The 19,753-nt window shown below is 40.4% G+C and overlaps 1 protein-coding gene across 19 annotated transcripts in view; it reads left to right on the top strand.

Moving 5' to 3' along the window:
• The window catches only part of nrxn1a (neurexin 1a), a 75,947-nt gene that overhangs the window by 5,286 nt on the left and 50,908 nt on the right, over positions 1–19,753 (top strand). For 10 of the 19 annotated variants that reach the window (XM_074663129.1, XM_074663132.1, XM_074663121.1 and 7 more), the window contains exons 3-4: positions 4,664–4,681; positions 5,369–5,398. The exons of 4 other annotated variants lie outside the window; for them this stretch is intronic. In XM_074663129.1, the coding sequence (XP_074519230.1) occupies positions 4,664–4,681; positions 5,369–5,398 (48 nt within the window). The remainder of the gene's footprint in view (positions 1–4,663; positions 4,682–5,368; positions 5,399–19,753) is intronic. 5 more of the 19 variants (XM_074663134.1, XM_074663135.1, XM_074663131.1 and 2 more) reach the window with 1 other exon arrangement.

Here is a 19,753-nt window from a genome sequence, read left to right as displayed (position 1 = left end):
TTGCAAGGTTACATATTGAGGAATAAAAACGTTAAATTTAAAAAAATATTTTTTTTTATTAAACAAATTGATATTTTTTACCACATGAACACCTAAAAAGTACTGAAAATTGGTACCGTTGAATACCGGTACTGATTGCCAGGTACCGTCCATTGGTACCATATGTGTCAAATGTGAAAGGTACCCATCCCTATCTTTAACTTGACCAATATAAAGAACCTACTATACTGCAAAAAATATTATGAAGCCCTGTTACATTTTCTTAACTAAGGGACTAGTTTAGTTGTCTGTTGAAATGAATTTTAATTCCAGCTAAGAAGTCTTTAAGTAAAAACAAAAACATATCAGAAAACAGTCAAAATCGATCATCTTTTTCTAACAGGGATCACAGGGTCTGTAGGTAAACAGTGTCAAAACAGTTCGCCAAGTGTGGCTATTGTTAGCATAGCTAGCGTCACCAGCCTTTTGTCTACCTGTCTGACTTCTTCAAACAACTTTATACATGTTTTATATTTTAAAAACTGCCTTGCTTTAGTGTGCTATCTGCCATCTGCGCTTGTTTGCATCCGGGTTGTAGAACTTTATAGTATGGCAGTAACCATTGACCAGATAGTTGTACATGGCTGTGCAACAGTACAAACTCAACCTATGATCATCGTTTTGTTTTTTGTGAGTATCTTTTTTTTTGCAACTTTTAGATGTCACTGTGCTCTAATTACCAATTAAAGGCATTTTTAACAGTTTTTTGGTGCCTTCTGAATAAAAAAACTAAAAAATAATCCTGAATCTTTGACAGATTGAGAAGTTTCTCTCTGCATATGAGGTGTGTGTACATTCAGGAAGTGTCAGGTAAAGCTGTGATCAGCTCAATGCAGAAACTCTGCGCTGCTGTGCCGGGATTATGTGTGAGCCAAGCCAGTCTAATCCAGTCTGCTGTTTTGCTGCTGGTTAAAATCACAGTGGGGGCCACAGACGGCACTGACACACGCACACCTGAACAAAAACACATCTAACACAAACATACAAGCACATGGAGGGAAACATTCACACAGCTCGCGGGCTTCAGCACCACCATTAGTCACAGCACCACTGAGGTACCTGCGAGCTGTGTAGCCGTGCAGGCTAAATGGGAGGTGTGCAGACATTTTATATAAAGGCTCTCTCCACATCCACTACCTGCTTGGGACTGCCACTTTGTCGCTTATCAAGAGGCTGCTCAGACCTTTTAAGAGCTTGTTTTATATTCTTAGAGACGGACTCACATTTCAATTGTATGTGATGCCAAGTGCTGCGGTGGAGAACAAGTGCGAACACTATTTTTTCTGGTAATGGCAGATGTTATGAGCAGGAGTAGTTTCATAAAATAGTTCCAGTGAGGAGGTCCACTTATCTTCGGGTCCACTTGTGATGGATATTTAAGAGTTATGAGGATAAATAATGTTCAAGTCCTGCACTTGGGTTGTTAAAATACAGACATTTACAGAAATTCTGCTTTAGCTGTTTTTAGATTAGATTTCCTCTCTTTTTCACTCTTCCCTGGCTGAGATGTCCCTGGCTGTTTCTCGAATTTACCTTCTACAAACTACGTCTGAGCATAGTATGTAGAAGGCACTGCATACTGCCTACTGCTTTTAACTCTAGTATGTAGTATGACAGTAGTGTTGGGTCTGTTTTGTAGAATGCTTTACTGGGTTCAGTTTCAGGAAAGTGGAAGTACAACTGAAATTTAAAAAGAAAAAAAAAGGTATATTATAAATGTAGAAAACAAACTATAGGTACATCTAAGAGTTTTAATTAAAGCCAGTGGTGGAGAACAGTTATTTTATTTCATTGAGGAATTATTTAAAATTTTGCTTTTTTTGTGTAATTTTTTTTTGGTCCTATCATTACTTTGAATAGTTTAAAGTATATTTTAAATCAATACAGAAAAAAATTGGGAGAGATTTCAGGGTCCTGGTTTTATGAATAAAAAATTTGAAAAGGCATGGATACAGCAGAATTAATTGCATTTCATTTTGAATATTACACTGAATATAATATCATTTATGGAAATTTAATCTGGAACAGATTGACTGTTTACTTTTAAAGCGGATGGAAAACCACTTCTATTTAATTATTTTTTCAAAAGTTAAAAGTTGTTAGATGGTTCCTCTTCTTTTAAGAGAGGTAGTGAAAAGATCTAACAGTGTTTCTTCTTACGGACTGTAAACTGTTGTACTGTAGCTTTAATGCTAACTTATTCCAGTTGGTGGCTATAATACACCTAAACCTGGGTTTCACCTGCAATATACAGAAAAAGAAGACAAACAGCATAAACGCTGTGCATTGTGGGAAACAGTATGCGTACTACATATTAAATTTCCACCAAATCAGTACGTACTGCTAGTATATTTGGCAAATTTGAAAACAGCCCCTGCTCAAAACAGTGGGAGGAAGTAGTAGTTCAAAGACAAAAATCCCTTCTGGCCTTTTCCTTTTTGATTGTTTGAATGAGTGACGTTTTCCCCTTGGTTTCTCAGATTTCTCATCTCAGGTAGAAATGGTGCAGGGTTCAGGGTGTAACGCTTATAAGATGGTGGTAATTGAGAGTAGCTTAATGGCTGGTTTTAAAAGGTTACACCATGTCCTCTCTTCTGTAACCGGGAGTGATATTACAGTAATTCATGGACATTAGCTCAGGAAATAGATTCAAGGTAAAGAGCGTTGCCTGTTAAGAAGAGGCTTTTTCAGAGCCCCGTCCACAGCAGCAGATGAGGCTGGAGCAGTGGCCATTGACATCCTTGATTCTTGATGTCTATGTGTATGGGTTATAATACTCTGGAAACAGGAGGATCTCAGCTCTGTGTTGTTGTACGGCACATATTTTCTTGGTTCCTTGCACCGCTGTACGTTTCAGTCTGATAAGATATCAGCCCCCTGCTAAAGCTCCAGCAGCAGGATTTGCAGGCTGAATCATATCCATGCATCAGTCAATACCAGTGAGTATCCCATATCACTGTATGGTGTGTCAGAGGAATCTCTGACACTAGGTGGACTTTAAAGGCGCACAGGTTGTATTTGAGAGAAAATAGTAAAGGGAGTGGAAGATAAAAGCTGAAGCTGAATTTCCTTTCTAGATAAAGAAAATAAATAGCACCCAAGGCTTTGTGAAATGTTGATTGTGTTTGATGGAGCTGTAATTTTCTATTTGGTGAATGAGCAGATCATTATTTGTAACCGTGTGAGTCCAGACTGCGCAGTTGTTCTGCAGGAGTCAGGCAGAGCCGGCTATAAAGGTTTATTTCTTACCTTGAAATTATTGTTATTTTGAACCCCGCCACCTCACTGAAGCTGCACAATAAAGCTCAGAGATAAAATTATAACCCTCTGAAAATTAGAAAAAAAACACAGAGTTATGAATCTTTAATACAGAATGAGTGTGCTCTGCTGGAGGAAAAAATGGATCCTCAGGACGGTGTTTGAAGACAGAAATAAGCAATCTGGCTGTGGCTGTGTTATTTTCCATACACATTTACAATTACAGGATGTCTCCAAGGCTTTCTGAGGATCTTTTTAGTTATTCACCAGTATATCCTCACAGATATGCAACAAGAAATACTGTAAGCATTCTTTAGACCAATGTAAGGAGATTTCATTTGCAGTCTTTCCTTCTTTCTGCTCTTCAGAATAAATATTCTCAAGAAGAAAAAAGTCAACAGAGTATGAATCAGGTTATGCGTAAATATAATTACTGTCTAAGCTGCTCTGCCCTGCAGTAAAGGCAGAGTGAACCTGGCTTGTTAGGCCTGGCCTGGCTTGCATTGTCCTTGAGGGCAAATCGCTGTCAGCATGCTAATGGCTCCACCTGTTTCTGCCATGCTACGAGCACAAGGGCAGAGGCAGACTCAGATAAAGCAAACTCAGCTTAGCATACACACAGGCACACAAACATACTCATGAATACACACACACACACACACACACACACGCACATCCTAATATTGAACCATGCATGCCCCTCGTCCTCTTCCTGCACTGCTAATCCATCCCTACATGTTCCCCTGCTATTTCACATCATTATTACTGCCATAGTCGATGTAAGTGTTTGTGTGTGAAAGAGAGAGGAACCGTGTGACTGAATGTGTGTGTGCGTGTGTATGTGTGTGTGTGTGTGTATTGCATGCTTTCTGTCGGGGGGCTCTGGGGAGCGGAAGCTGCTGCAAGGTAAGTTCTGGGGTAAACCGGCTCTTGAATCCAAACATCCAGGTAGGAACGTGTATCCTCGCCCCACACCCCCTCCACCCTTTGATTAGATAGTGTGGGTGGATATGTGTGTACGCGTGCGTGTGTGTGTGCTTACGTAAGTGTATATGCACACATGTGGAGTCACAAAGGGATCATGTTTTGTAAAGCTGCTGTGTGCGTAAATATATATCCATCTATATCAAATATAGATATATATATATAAACAAACCTCAGTTTTGGCTACCAGTGCAGCATGGTACCTATTGTGATGTTTGTGTGGATTTTTATTAAATTCTTTATTTTCTGCATGTATGTCACCCTGGTAACACTGGACGGGTGTGCATGTACAGTAAGTAGCCATGGTAACCCAAGGGCTAAGCATGCATGTTAATGAATGTCTGTCTCTTTTTCTCCTTGCTCGGCCGCTACACCTCTCCAGAGCACAGCTACACTCCAGGTAGGTCGCACTTTGTATCTATCTATCTGTATATCTATCTGTTTTCCTCTTTCTCACTCTTACGTCTGTCTGTTGCATTTTTAAATCTCTCTCTGCTCTTCATGTCTTTCCTTCATTCACTTTCTGATCCCCTCTTTTCTGTGCTTTAACATTTACTTAAATTTATTTATTATGGACTAATTCTTAAGCTTCATCGTTTTTTCAGCATTCTTGTTTTTTTTTTGTTCCTCTATAGTAAAAATACTGTTCCAGATAGCCAGTGTAAATGTTTGTGGGTCTTTGTGGGTATATGGGGATTGGTCGCGGATTCCTGGTAAGTTTTACATCCCATGTGCAATCATCTGAAATGGACTCAAGATTTAAAGAAAAAGGAAAGGCACACACAGATTCTGCTCTGCATATGATCCGGTAGCTCATTGCTGTGTGCAAACGTCTGTGTTCGTACCTGTGTGTGCGTAGGATCACTGCCTGGGATGAGTAAGTGTCTTCAAAGCCATTTTCCACCCCCCTGTAGGAATATGCAGTAACGTAGAGGCCTCACACATATGCACACACACACTTTTACACAGAGCACTTTAGCTTCCATCAGCATGTCACTGACAGAACCCTAAAACACATATGCACAAGCACATACCTCACACCCCATGATCCTTTGCTGTGCTGACTGTGCTCTTGTCTTCCTTTAAGGTCTGGCACACCTGATGATTGGCGACCAAGGTATGGCCTCCTCTTACCTCACTTCCTGTTGTCCTCTGCTATACCATCATCCCCCTCCCCCCTCAATCTCCTCACTCCCACACTCACTACTCCCTGAATCCCTCCCACACTTCATCACCACCTGGCGCTGGAGGAAGTTGTCTCTCTAGGCGCTGAACCAAGGTCAGTTTTTTCCTCGTTCTGTAATTGAGATTTCTTTATTCTAAAACGGTCCCATTTGGTCTCATCAGAAATTTCAGTTTTAATTTAAACTGAAATGGATGACTCTGGCTTTTGCAGTAGAACAATTAAATAATATCAAATGAAATATGTCCTTAAAGGTTACTTTTTGAGAGGAATGATGAGCCTGAGAGCAACTTCTGCCGTGATAAATCCTATTATCATGACTGCTCATGTAGGAGTGGGTAATGGGAGGGTGTAGGCGGCTGCAGCTTGACGGCGCTTGGCTGGCTGAGATTTAGCAGGTCATGGGAATGGAGCTAAGGGCCGACTGACCGACTGACTCCTCGGATGGTTTGACTTAGTCTTTACTCTTCCACTTCATTTCATTTTCTCTCATCTGAATGTAAGAGTTTGATTGAGGGGATGGAAGCGTTGAAGTGTGTGAGTGAGTGTGTGTTTGTGTGCACGGTGAAGACATATCGGTACGTGTGCATGTGCGTGCTCTTTGTGCATCCTGGTTCGGATCAATGACTGTGGCAGTTTTCACAGGAACACTCATCCACATTCATCCTACAGCATGCCTCGCTTCGCCGTCTCTCGTCCTCACATGGGCTCCTTCCTCACACCTTGGTGAGCACATGCGAATCCGGCTTTTTCATCGGCTCTCAGCATGTCTTGTTTCGCTGTCGCTCGTCCTCACATGGGCTCCTTCCTCACACTTTGGCGAGCACATGTGAATCTGAACAGATGTTTCTGTGAATGAAAGCAATGCTGTTTCCCTAAACCCTGAGTTGTCCTGTGTTTTTGGACACATCCCCAAACACAAGCTCTTATGCTCTGCCTTTTTCAAATTGTTGGCTGGTGAACAAACTCACTTTGCCTCCTCTCTCTTCCTACCTGTCCCTCCTGTCTTCCTGCTCTCTTTCTCACTGTTGGGGACACCACCCTTTGTGAATTTAGGAAAGCTCAGAGGTACCCCCTGATTTTCTCACATGTATGGCTTATGGGCTGCTCTGGATGGTTTTGAACTTGAATGTAATGAAAGGCTTTTGTATGGATGATGATGCAGACATTATGAGCCTATCAGCTTCAAGTTCTTGCGTGGGTTGTAACATTCTCCATCACAACTCTTTAAATACAGATGCTTGTTTTAGGCCTGAAGCTTTCATTAATTGTTAGAAAAATGATGTCATTGTGGAAATGCAAAAATCTGCAGTTCCAAAAGTGACTGGCTGCAAAGGCCAGTGAAGACCCCAATTGGCCCAATAAACTTGTGAACAGCCTTGTACAAAAACAGGTTTTGATATGTCGCTCAGTTGTAGATTTGAACATTCAACATTTTTTTCTCTACACATTCATGAAGGTGATATAAACACCTCAAGTTGAACAAAAATTAACACATTTAGACCAGTTTTAGTTGTCAGCTACCACATTAGCTCTTTTCAGCATTAATCATAAGTAGGCCTGTCACAATAACAAATTTTGCTAGACGATAATTTTCCAAAATAGTATTGCCGATAAACGATATTATTGTCAATATTATTTTGATTTTTTTTCCATTTTTTCATTGATGTAATTATGATAAATGGGATAATAAAGGGAGTACACCATATCAAAAGCAAGAAACTTTAGTTTTAAGGAGTATTTAACTGTAATTAAAAGGTCAGGATCTTTTAAATAAAATAAATTAAACAAAAAATATAATAAATTTAACAAACAAGAAAGAGAAAAAAAAAACAATGAAAATGAAATGGACTCTCTTTTAGAAAAAAATACATCTCAATGAAAATAAATACTAATTAAAAACAATAAAAAATAGACCCTGTCTCTAAAGAAAAAACAAAACTAAGAAAAACAACGATAAAAACTATAGCCTAAATAAAAGGGAGTTTATACAGTTCCTGAATTGTTTGTAACATGTACTTTTTCCCAGTCAATCCGTACTGTCTGTCAAACATTTTTAACATTTCTAGCTTTTAAACGTATTGAAGGGCTGCATTTCTTTGGCAATATAGCTGTCTTCGAGCGCCCACCATTTGGCGCTTTTAATTCTATTTACTTTGCCGACCAAAAGCCTCAGTAAGAGCGGATTGTCAAAGAACAAGGCTCCGCTGCACCTCCCTCTTCTTCTTTGTCGCCACTATTTTCAAACAAATGTGACATTTCAGCTCGTTGGTGTTCATGAGCTCACACTTTGTTCATTCTGATAAAAAAACAAAATATTCCCACACTGGGGCTGTGGCAGGCGGCTTAAGAACCGTATCTTCCGTGCCATCACTCATATTAGCGTGTGTTTCCTCCTTACCCCTCAGGACGCTCGCTTCAGCTCTCTCCGTGTGTAACCGCGAGCAGCCCCGTCTTCACCCCAAAGATCGCATTTTTGACAGATGCTCACTCTGCTATAAATCCGCTAAATCCGCTATAGAACCTATGCACCCCGATGTTAGGAAAGATAGACGTAGTGAGCCATCTTCTCATTCAGCCTCTTTGGTCGAAAGAGAGGAGGAAAACAAACATGCACGTGTCAGTTTATCGAGGCTGGCAAACTTACTGAGGACATTTTTATTTATTGTTCGGTTAATCGATTTATTGATTATCGTGACAGGCCTAATCCTAAGTTAGAAGTTGAGTCAGCGTTTCTAATATCGCTGCTGCCATCCATGGGCTCCAAAAGGTGTTCTCAGAAATCAATGGGTGACATCACTGAGACTCCATGGTTCAACGTCTGTTTGGTATACACAGGGTGCTATTTGTTTGGGGGATGGTGGGTCAACTCCTTCTTTGGTTTTTACATTCCATCCATAATTTTTACATTATTTATTAAAACAATGGAAATGAAAACAAATCAGCTACAATGAAAACGTTTTGTAGAAAAAAGAAATCAAATTTTCCTAGAAAAGGAGAAAATAAGAAAAATGTATTTCTTACAAGCAAAATAAATAATTTAAATTCTGGGGTGTTACTGTATAAAATTTCTTTCACCTTGTGAAAAAAGGTACTTTAATACTTATTGGTTGACGTCATCCTTATTGTTGCCAAAGTGTGTCCAAACAACTGACACAAAATTAAAAGAAAGCTGAACGACGTACTGTCGGCTTGGTGTTGGAGTTTTCCTCCATGACGCTTCTGTTTCAAGACTTGCTAAATCCAGCTGCAGTCTGATCGCAGTCAGGAATCCATGTGTGTCAATCCAGCTGTGCTCAGTCCGTTTTTGGTCTGACTAAGCTGTTTACATGCATCTTTATAGTCTGATCTTGTGATGACTTAGCGCATAGATTTCTTAAGCTGCATGTAAACTTCTTCTGCTGGTTGTCTGCCAGCCTTCACACTTTGTGACACCTGGCTACCTGTCGTGTAACTACACAACCAGTCGTGTATTTTAAGAGGATGGTGTATCAGTAGAGAGAGAATTACAAGAGGGAAAAAAACAAAATAACCAACACAGCAGTTTTACGTCGGTTAAAAGCTCGAAATGTTTTGGTTCTTTTTGGATTAATTGCCCAGCCCTTACCAATTGCCCACATTGTTAACACTAAGTTTGCAAAGTCCCTATCAGTGTTATCGGGCCAGATATGCGTTTGCTCCATTCTCAGAAGTTTGCAGAGATGTAGATAAAAGCAGGGCAAAACTCTGCAGATGAGACGCCAACAGAGACGCAAGGGAGCAAACTTTTTTCTTTGTCTAATTAGCTAAATTATTCTGACATGATGTAAAATCTATATCAATTACGTTTTATAGCCTGACTGAGTTTGCTGTTGGCCTCAAAACCTCTGACATGTTGGCGTGATCGCCCCTTATCTATGGCCCTGAAACTTTATCAGGCTATCTCCCACATCGAAGGTGTTGCCGTCACAGAAAGTTAAATGTTTCATGTCTTTTTAGATTCAAAAAAACATTAGGCCTGTTGACTGCTTGTTTTTTCATGACTAGAAAATACCTCCCACAGGTTTTTTGACAATTCGCACCCTGGGTATAACTATAAATATGCAATGTCCAGTAATACTAAAAAAACTTAAATATTTAAGTTTCCTGTTTAATTAGATTCAGGCAACAACAGCACATTGAAAAAAAAAACTATGATTTAGGTTATGATGAGTCCAAACATACAGATATGTGCCTTTGTTGTAACTCAAGTCATATTGTTTTAAAAGACTAAAACATAAACCTCAAGTTTATTTTCCCAGTAATAAAACCACAGTATCCTGGATGTAAATAAGTGTCAGCTCAAATCATCCTCAAACACAAAAAAGTGCTTCGAAATAAATTGCACTCATAATTAACACGTTGGATAGACTCTCTGAAATGCAATGAGTTAAGAAAAAAACAAAAAAATGTCACACAGCCAAGACACCACACCATATGTTCACACCCCGTTTGCAAGCATTCGAGCTATCAGATGGAGCTCTGGATACATGAATCAGGCGTCTCCAGCACTCAGCCAATCAGATACAGCTCAGACTAGCCTACAGCTTTCCTTGGATTAGTTAGGGTTAGCTTGTTGCTAAGTTAGCTGGCACCATAACTCAGGAGGAGAAAAAAAGAAGCGTGACATTCAGCTGATGAAGAGAAAATAGTAGAACAGTACAGGACAAAGCTTTCTATGACATCACCTGATTGACAAACGTAATAAATTATGCTGGATAAAGATCTTCACAAGTGATTCTGAAGTGTTTCAGCATCATATTCTGTCTTCCTGGGCCTCTGTTCAAGCTGCTGTATTTAACGACTTGGTGGTTGACATTAACTTGAAATGTTTCATTTTCGGTAAGGTAAGCTGTTCATGCATGAGTGTGTGTGTGTGTGTGTGTGTGTGTGTGTGTGTGTGTGTGTGAGAGGGAGCATACTTTAGCATGTGTCTGAATGATCAGAGGCCGACTGTGCTTTTGAAAATCTGAAGGTAGGTGCTGCGGAATCAGCCGGCTCTGCATGATGCTGATGAATACACTGATTGACCCACATGAAGACGGGCCTGACCGTGACACGCTGATCTACGTCTATTGTGCTCTTTGATTGGATGACAGAGGACATGATGACGGCTGTCTCCCATTGTGATCGGGCCCCCGTGTATTCAGTGTAAATGTGCTATTTAACGAAAAAGCCGGCGGATAGAAATATCTTGAATGGAGCACAAATGATGTCTTCAACCATCTATCACAGTGAGACATCTCTACTCTGACAAGAATATTTCTATTGGAGCGCTTTTGCTGTGTTTTGATTGCTAAGTACACTCCTAGTGCTTGAGTTCCTGCCTTAAAATGTCTGCCGTGAATCATCCAGGTGGCAGTGAAAATTTAATTGCTTCATCTGGCTTATGCTCAGCATTTTAAATCACCTACTTAAGGACCGACATGTATTAACATATGTCTCTGGCACTGTTACAGAATGTATTCGCTGTATTTGTGTGTAGCGGATGCCCTCACTATTACAGATGTTTGGATTGTGATAGGTTGAATGTAGAGGCTGGGTTATTTTTCTTTTATTTTTCCGAAACCTTTGATGTCTCTTTCTCAAACTGTACGCATGAAAAGGCTGTGGATGTGTGCGTGTGTGTGTGTGTTTGCTCTGCATACTGAGATGTAAAGGCTGTCAAATGGTGCAGACGAAGCCTAGCTTAGGTTAGCTCAGCGTAAAGAGGCTTTTTGAGGAGCCCGCAAAGCTGAAATGAGTTTCTTTGAGGGGGCGGATTGGCTGTGGGGAGGGGTGTCTTGGAAAGATATATTGCGTGTGTGTGTGAGTGTTCGCGTGAGTGTGCACGCAGGAGAAATTGAGAAAAAGCGAGTGTGCCTGCGAGAGGAGAGCTAAAGGAATGAATGATAGAGGGAGAAGGGAGGAACGCGAGGGAGAGATAAAGTGAGTCGTCTTCTCTCCTGTGATGTAGAGCAACTGGCTGTATCTGCAAAGGGACAGCGCTGCACCCGTCTGCCCTCCCAGCCCAGTCATTCTCCAGGGGACATCAGCCCTGATGGGGAGCCCTGGACCTTTCCCCTCCTCTATAAAACACGGTTATCACTCTCCCTGGAAACGATACCCACAGATCACTAATCACTTTGAGTGGGTGAAAATGCACGAATTGTGGAGGGAAGAAAGAAAAGAGGGAGCCAAATTGGATTTTCATAAGTATCGAGCAGCCAAAGGAAGAGGGGGAAATGGATTTTTTTCCTTTTTTTTACTCTCTGAAAAGTATTGAGCAGCAATAATCTGGATGGAAAATGTGCTTAAAGCCAAGTAGCAGATTTTGCCCTTTCTCTTCTCTGTGTCTGGCCAAGAATAGACCACGAAGGGTTCCGGGTTAATGGGTGATTGTGGGTTCTGAAAAGGATTGAGGAGCAGCTCTCGTGCGTAATTGGCGGCGATGCTCGTCGTCAATATTTATATATTTATTTTTAGCTTTCAGGCAGGTTGTCCTGTTAATAACTGTTGTTTGTCTAAATGTTCAAGTGTTCTCGATATCCATCCTACAATCTGTGAACGGCATAAACAAGTGGTCCGCCTCGCTTGAAGTGACCTTTACACACACGCGCTTACGTGAACGGACCGCCAAACAGACACACACACTCACACACAATAACCTTTAGAGAATGGCCGCTGAGTAGGTGAGTGAGTGTGTGTTCAGTGTAAATATGCATGAGTAAGGCTGCCTGCACATATTCTTCACGGTCAGTGGATGAGGCAGGAAAGAGAACGAGGTGCATGTGTGTGTGTGTGTGTGTGTGTGTGTGTGTGTGTGTGTGTGTGTGTGTGTGTGTGTGTGTGTGTGTGTGTGTGTGTGTGTGTGTGAGAGAGTGCCTGTTCAGGGGAGGTGGATTGTGAGTCATCACTTGTGACTCATAAAGCGTCGGCAATCAAAGCAGCTCATTTTAACACATTGTCTTATGGCAAACACACACACACAGATGGACACACACATAGGATGCGCACACACACATGTTAAGTGTCACACTCTTTGAATATCTCTTTAAATTTCCCCCCTTTGTTTTTTTGCTCCTCCGCCGCTCTCTCACTGCTTTGCTTACGACATTTGCAAATGTCCGTGCACTTCTCTCTCACGCACACATACACACACACACACACACACACACACACACACACACACTGAGAGGACCATGCTGACTCCACCATATGTGGGGCTGGGAGTGGTAGCAGACGCCAAGACAAGAGGAACCAGTCGGTACCAGCAAAGTACAGCATGTCTCCTACCTCTTACTCATCATCATCTAACAGCCCTAATAATACATCTCACACAAGGGGCTTATTATTCGGAAATGAAAAACAGGCACTTGGACTCAACAATGAGACATGTTTTAGGTCTATTAATAATGCTCACTAACAAAAGTAAAAAGCCAAATATGCTACATTTTAAGGCTCCTAATTAAAAGAGCCACAAATAAAGCTCATTTCCATTCTGGATTGTTCTAATGATTAGCTGCTTAGCAGTTACCTTTCTTCTAAAGAGAATTTAAATAATGATTATTTCCCATTACACAAATTGATGTCTGTAAATGACTTAGTCACTGACTGCTGGAAGAAAAAACCTAAATTTTCTATAAACTGCCTTGTGAGAAGGTGCAGGTTCCACACCAAAATCCTAAACATTAGCTTGCTACTTTCCTTGTCAGAGGTTGTACTGAAGTTAAAATGAATTGTTTGGAATAGGCTGCAACGAGGCGGCAAGATACAAGAAATGAAGCCCATGTAGAAGTAATGAAAACTGTAGTTCTTTGAGATTCCGCTATAAAAAGCTGATTTTTGCAGCATTAATAAACATTTTTACAGTGTAGTTGTTTGTCCAATCAGGGGCACAGCTCACCTGACAGCCGGATACTCTGTTGTTCTTAGGGAGGAGGTTCAAAGCTTCTTAAATCAGCATTTCCAATATGGTGCTGTTGACGATAGGCTTCAAAACTCAGTATCAGAATGTGTCAGGTGACGTCACAGAGACTTTCTATTTATTGTAAAGCCTTTATTTGCAACAGGCAGCTTTCTTTGCATTTCAGCTCGGCATGCTTACCTTCAATTAGCTCTTTAATTAGTAACTATGGACAAGCTGAATTTCTAAGATAAAATACTCTTTTATTTGTCCTACAACAGGGAAATTTTACAGACTTACAGCAGCAAAGAAGAAAGTGATTTGTCAAAAGATCCCCAAATGAATGTATAAACGAAATTGTGTAGGTTGCTAGGCGCTACCCAAGTAGCTGCCTGTTGCAGCCGTTTCTTGTAATTTTTTCGTCTCTTTTTCGTCATCTTTGTATTTGGAGTGGATCATCACTTTGTATGGTTCATTGTCGGTCACGGACACCAAACTTTTTGTGGCTTCGGCTGTATTTTTTTTACTACTTTTCTCCTGTGTTTGTCTGGAGATCCTACATGTAACCATGGCTGCATTGTTTACATGCGAAATTAGCTGTTAGCAGCCTGTAGCATGTCAATGCTAACTAGTGTAGGGCTTGATGATTTCCCTCGAGCTGAGGAGGAGGCGGTGAGGACGACGTGCTGGTTCTCGGATGTATGCTGGGAGGTGACGACGTGGACCTGTCCTTCCATCCATCGTTGTTGGGAACGTGGGATCTCGCCCCGGGGGATGGATGAGCTAGCTGTGCTAATCCAGCGGCATCATGCTGTTCACGGACGTGGCTGACGGAGCTGACATCGGACGCCGCGACACATCGGAGGAGCTTCGCCTGCTGTGAGCAGACAGGATCCAGGAGACAGAGACTGAACAGACTGCTGGGGAGGCTCGGTCCTGGACCCTGTGGAGGTGGAGACTGGCTGGGCTGGAGAGTGGTGGACGAGTGGTGGACGGGATGTCGTCATCTAATTTCTTATGGACATTTTTGCACTTTCTATACTCTTTCTTACTTTTGTTTTCTTAAATGCTGCGGTGACTCCTGAATTTCCCCTCGGGGATAAATAAAGTATTTTCTATTTCTATTCTATTCTATTCTATTCTAAAAACTGTCCAGAGATGACAGCATGGCCATGATTCTTCAGTCAGCCTCCACCTCCACGGGGTCACCTGTCTGTTCAGTCTTGCTGTCAGCTCCTGTCATTTCCGTTAGCCATGTCTCTGTGATTAGCATGATGCTACTCTGCTGGTATTCCCACTGGTGCTAGGTTAGCACAGCTAGCTTGTTCATCTTATTGGAGACAGATCTTACATTCCCCGTAACGATGGATGGAAGGACAGGTTGTCTCTTCTTCGCTTTCACCACAGTACCAGTGCATCATTACCCTTCCCTCATTTTCCTCAGCTCGGAAGATTGGGCCTAACACCTGTTAGCATTGACATGCTACTGACTGCTAACCGCTGAAATCTTGTGTGTGAACAATGCAACTATGATTACACATAGGATCTTTGGACACACGGGAACAAACATAGTAAAATCACCACTGCAGACGTAACCAATTTGGAGTTTGGCCAACAAATGAGACATAAAAAGCAATGACATACTCTAAATGCAAAGATGGCTAAAAAGAGAAAAAAATATAATTATTACTATTATTCTATTATCATTATAATTGTATTTATTGTAGTGAACACCATCAGTCTTTTAAGAATAAAGCTGAAATGAAAAAATATAATTGAAGTAGATGGATTTAGTAAATAACATACCTTTCTAGGCTTATACTAGAATCAGCACATGTAGAAAACCTTACATAATTGAGCAAACAGGCAAGTGAGCAGTGCCCAACTCGAGGTGAGAGAGAGCCACTTGGTGTTAAGAGGCATGTGTCTGGTGATCAGCCGCCTGCGCACTGACTGCCATGAATTTGGCTTCTGAGCATCACATCTTGAGCTGAAAAGAAAAAAAAAACTGTTAAAATGAAGTTGTGCTTGTTGTGGCCATCAGCAGTGATTCCAACTGAGTTTTCACTGCAAAATGCTCAATTTTTATAGATAAACCCTTTTCAGTAATGGTCTAATTCTGCCTCTTCTCTCTGCTTCTAACAGCCATTATAACGCTGTAAAACAGCACTCATTAATGCTTAACACCCGTGCAGCTCTTGTAATGAAAGTCACAGCAGCACATACAGGGCCCTACCCCACATTATCAAGGAGATGCACTGTTTCTGGATTCACCATGGGAAATGTTTAGCAATCCCACAAGTAAATGTATACATTTATTGGTAATTGTATGCAATTACCATCCTGTTAGCAAGTGCACACATTAGCATTTTTGCACATTCACGGCAGCGCTAATAGGAACACACCAAGCCAATGCACCCTGTAATCGCCTCTAAAATAAAGACATCAAACGGACTCCCCGTTTACAGAGGATGAAGGGAGAAGATAGAGCGGAGGCTGGCTGCGCGAGGGAGAGGGCGGGAGGGAGGGAGGATAGGGTAAAGGAGTGTAGAAAAGTGATGGTGAAGAAAGATAGGAGCGTCTTCAGAGAGTGGGAATGCCAAAGAGGTTTTGGAAAGAGAAGGTCGGAGACGCAGAGGGAGACAGGGAGGGAGATAAGACTGCAGAGTTTCTCAGCAGGAGCGCTGCATCTCTCCTTGGGCTCCCCTACATGACACAGTCTCACATCAGCCAAGATGGTATTCATCAGAGATGCAGATGCCTTACCCAACACACACAGACATACACACACAAACACATACACACACACACCCTTTTTAGAAAGAAATAGAAAGAAACAATCTAGTTGAGGCTGCAATTGCCTCGCTCCTGTTCTAGCAATTTCCTTTGTGTCTGCGGCGGGACTCAAGGTAGTAGCCCAATTGGCGTTTCACTCCAGTACCCCATCTGGCATTTGAAGTTCATTTCTTTGCTGTTTGCCAGAACATGAACAAACACGTGAACAAGCTAACACACACTTTCAGTCACAGGTATTGTGCAGGAACATTTAATTATTTGTGCTACTTGTCTGGCAATACTCCGACAACTGAAATAGCCACAGCTTTCATTAAAAGCCCATTTCATTACCTTTATGAAAACAGGGCTTTATGATCCTGTTATTTGTTAACAACCTGCTGTAAGGGGTTCCATTAGTGGTACGTGTGTGTGTGTAACACTGCTGTGTGTATTAACAACACCCATGCAAATCTGAGCTTTGTAATGAGTCTGTGTGGTTATATTTAAACTCATTGTTTCAGAACAGTTTGGCTTTATGTATGCTCAAATTCACATTTTCCACTGACTGTGTTCAGCGCGCTCTGTGTGCATATGTGCCATGATGTATGCATGTGTGTTTGTGTGCACAGCCTGTGTGTGTCTGCGTGCGTTTGTGTGTGTGTGTGTGTGTGTCTAACACGGATGAAACTGACTCTGATCTTATCCAGCTTAAGACAAATACACTGTTCTGCCTGCAGACATTGTCATGGAAACAAGCCGGTTTCCCTGGGTACCAGAGAGAAGGCCAAATTCAAGCTGGAGACAGACAGAGAGGGAGAGATGAGCCGAGATAAAAGAAACAAAAAGGGACAAGAAATAAATGATTAAGCACAAAGGCAGAACGTGTTCTGTCTATTGTTTTTTCCTAATTCAAAGGGATTAACAGAGTTAGAGACGATTTAGTTCAATTCTAATTGCGTCCCAAGTAAATTCTCTTTAAAAGGGTAAACCATATCTGCTCTGAAATATCAGCCCAACTTTGTCATACTTTCGTTTTTCCTGAACAATGTAATGTTTTGGTGATTTTTGGGAGACAAGACATGAAACATGCTGTTTAACTTTTTTTTCATTTTTTTGTCATTAAGAGAGAACAATGTATTCAGTTTGAAATTCTTCAATAACAACTGATTCACTATTTAACTATTATGACAACACATTGTGATATTGAGACAGAAAAATACCATACAATATCTTAATGTCATCATACATTACATTACAATGTGATTTAATAATATAATATACATTAAAGCATAAAACATAACGTAGAAGCAGAATCATTAGTTAACAGGAAACAGATGTTCATTCAGGTTCAAGGGTTAAGAAGTAAATGGTCTCAGAAATCAGATACTCAAGTCAGCCTTACCCAAAATGATATTCATAAAGGTTCACTAGTTCATGTTCCCAGGAATCAAACAGTAAGAGATGAAGTGTTATTTTTGGCAAAATGTGCTCCAAGTGTTCCAGCTGGACAAGCATGTTTACAGGAAGTCTCATCGTTATCAGTGAAGTGGGATAACTCATAGTTTAGCCGTCGGTCATCACTATAGTGATGAACTTGAAAACAGTGATGTTGTTGAAAGAGCTAATAAAAGTAGAGGAAAGTCCAGAGGGCCTGTCTGTTTTTGTTTAACTTAAGATTAACATATATTTTCTTGGAGATTGAGTTGATGTGAGATTTGAAAGATTACTGGGGATCTAGCCAAAGGCCTAAATATTTATATTTATCTACTTTTTTTGATGCTGTTCCATCCAGAAAATTATTCAAGTTTTTTGTTAAAGAAAAAGAATTTGATCAAATGCAAAACAACATAATTTTTTTTTTTATTATTAGCATTTTCAGAAGAAGCTTATTGACAGAGGACCAATTTTTATACTATATTGAAATTAGGGATGCATTGATCCAACTTTTCTGGTTCCAATACCAATACCTGGGCCTTGGGTATCGACCAGTACTAACACCAACCCGATACCAGTGTTAAATAGGAATCTTCATGCCCTACTGTGGGGTAAGCCTGGTAATGTTTTGAGTAAAAGGCAAAAGATGAGTATATGGAATTACAGAAGTTGATATTTATTTAAACTATAAAATATTTAAATGTTTACCAGCAAAGTGCTTGAGAATGTACACTAGTTATATTGAAATGTAAACTTTTATACCTTGTAGACTGGTAATGCAGCAAAAAACAAAGAGAGTATCTGAGGTAACATTTCAAATCAAGTAGCCAAGAGTGCTGGTAAAAAGAAACTATAAAGCTGGTTGCCTGGGTTGGCCCCTTCCCACTGAAACAATCCAGCTTTGAGGGACGGTACCTGGTAGTTGGATCGGTATCAATGCATCACTAATTAAAGTCAGATTGCACTGAATATTGAATTTGTGAAATGTCCAAGCTGGATAAATAAAGTACAGTGTCATCAGCATATAAATGGCTGTTAGAACGACTTGTGGAAGGTCATTGATGAAGATGGAGAATAGTAGAGGACCTAAAGATGAACCTTGTGGTACACCTTTGTCAATTATCTTGAAGTCTGACTCCTAGCTCCTCTGAAAAGAAACACATTAACTTCTATGATGAAGAAAAGAGTTAGAAAAAGCATAATCAGAAGAGACACCGATGGCGTTTAGTTTATGAAGTAATAGAAAGTGATCAACCATGTCAAATGCTTTAGCAAGGTCAATGAATTCAGCACAGGGCATATTGCTATCAGTTGCTAACTGTATGTCATTGGTAAATTTCAGGAGGAAACTGGTGGATGAGTAGTTTGGTCTAAAATAGACTGATGTGATGATGATTATAAGTTAGGATCATTAAGATATTTGTGTTAAAGATTAAAGATTAGTTTTTCAAGTATTCTTGCTTTGCTGTTTATAATTGAGATAAGTCTGAAATTATTTATATCTATGGGGTCACCTTGTAAAAGTTCGATCGGTCATGTTCCCAGGAATCAAACAGTAAGAGATGAAGTGTTATTTTTGGCAAAATGTGCTTCAAGTGTTCCAGCTGGAGAAGCATGTTTACAGGAAGTCTTATCGTTATCAGTGAAGTGTGATAACTCATAGTTTGGACACAGTTTATCACAATAGTGATGAATGGAAAACAAGGTCATGATACCTTATAAAACAATAAAGCAAGATCTACCATTCAATGAGATACCATTAATTACACTGGTACAACACCATATGATATGGTATGATACTACAAGGTACAATGTCAAAGGATGCAATATGTTATGTTGTGACAGCATGACTCAAACAAATATGATGTGGTATGGTACAACACAACAGGAAGTGATGAGATACAATACAAAACAATGCAATACATGAAAAAAAAGATAAGATACATTGCAATGTGATGCAGTTGGATATAACAAGAAATGATTTGGTAAAATTCAGTACAGTACTCTGCAGCACACATTTGGCAGGCTCCTTAACATCACTAATTGTTAAAAACAATAAAGAACTCACATTTAGCCAAATAAAATCCACAAAACCATACACTACAATCTATCTTTTCAATAAATTTGAAATATAATATGAACTATCTGAACAAGTGTTACCCTCTTTGTAAATGTGA

Source organism: Halichoeres trimaculatus, unplaced genomic scaffold (assembly GCF_033239565.1).
Source record: "Halichoeres trimaculatus isolate MK-OKI-2021-1 unplaced genomic scaffold, fHalTri1.1 fHalTri1_scaffold_23, whole genome shotgun sequence".
NCBI classification, from domain to species: domain Eukaryota; kingdom Metazoa; phylum Chordata; class Actinopteri; order Labriformes; family Labridae; genus Halichoeres; species Halichoeres trimaculatus.
This window is presented reverse-complemented; position numbering and strand designations above follow the sequence as displayed.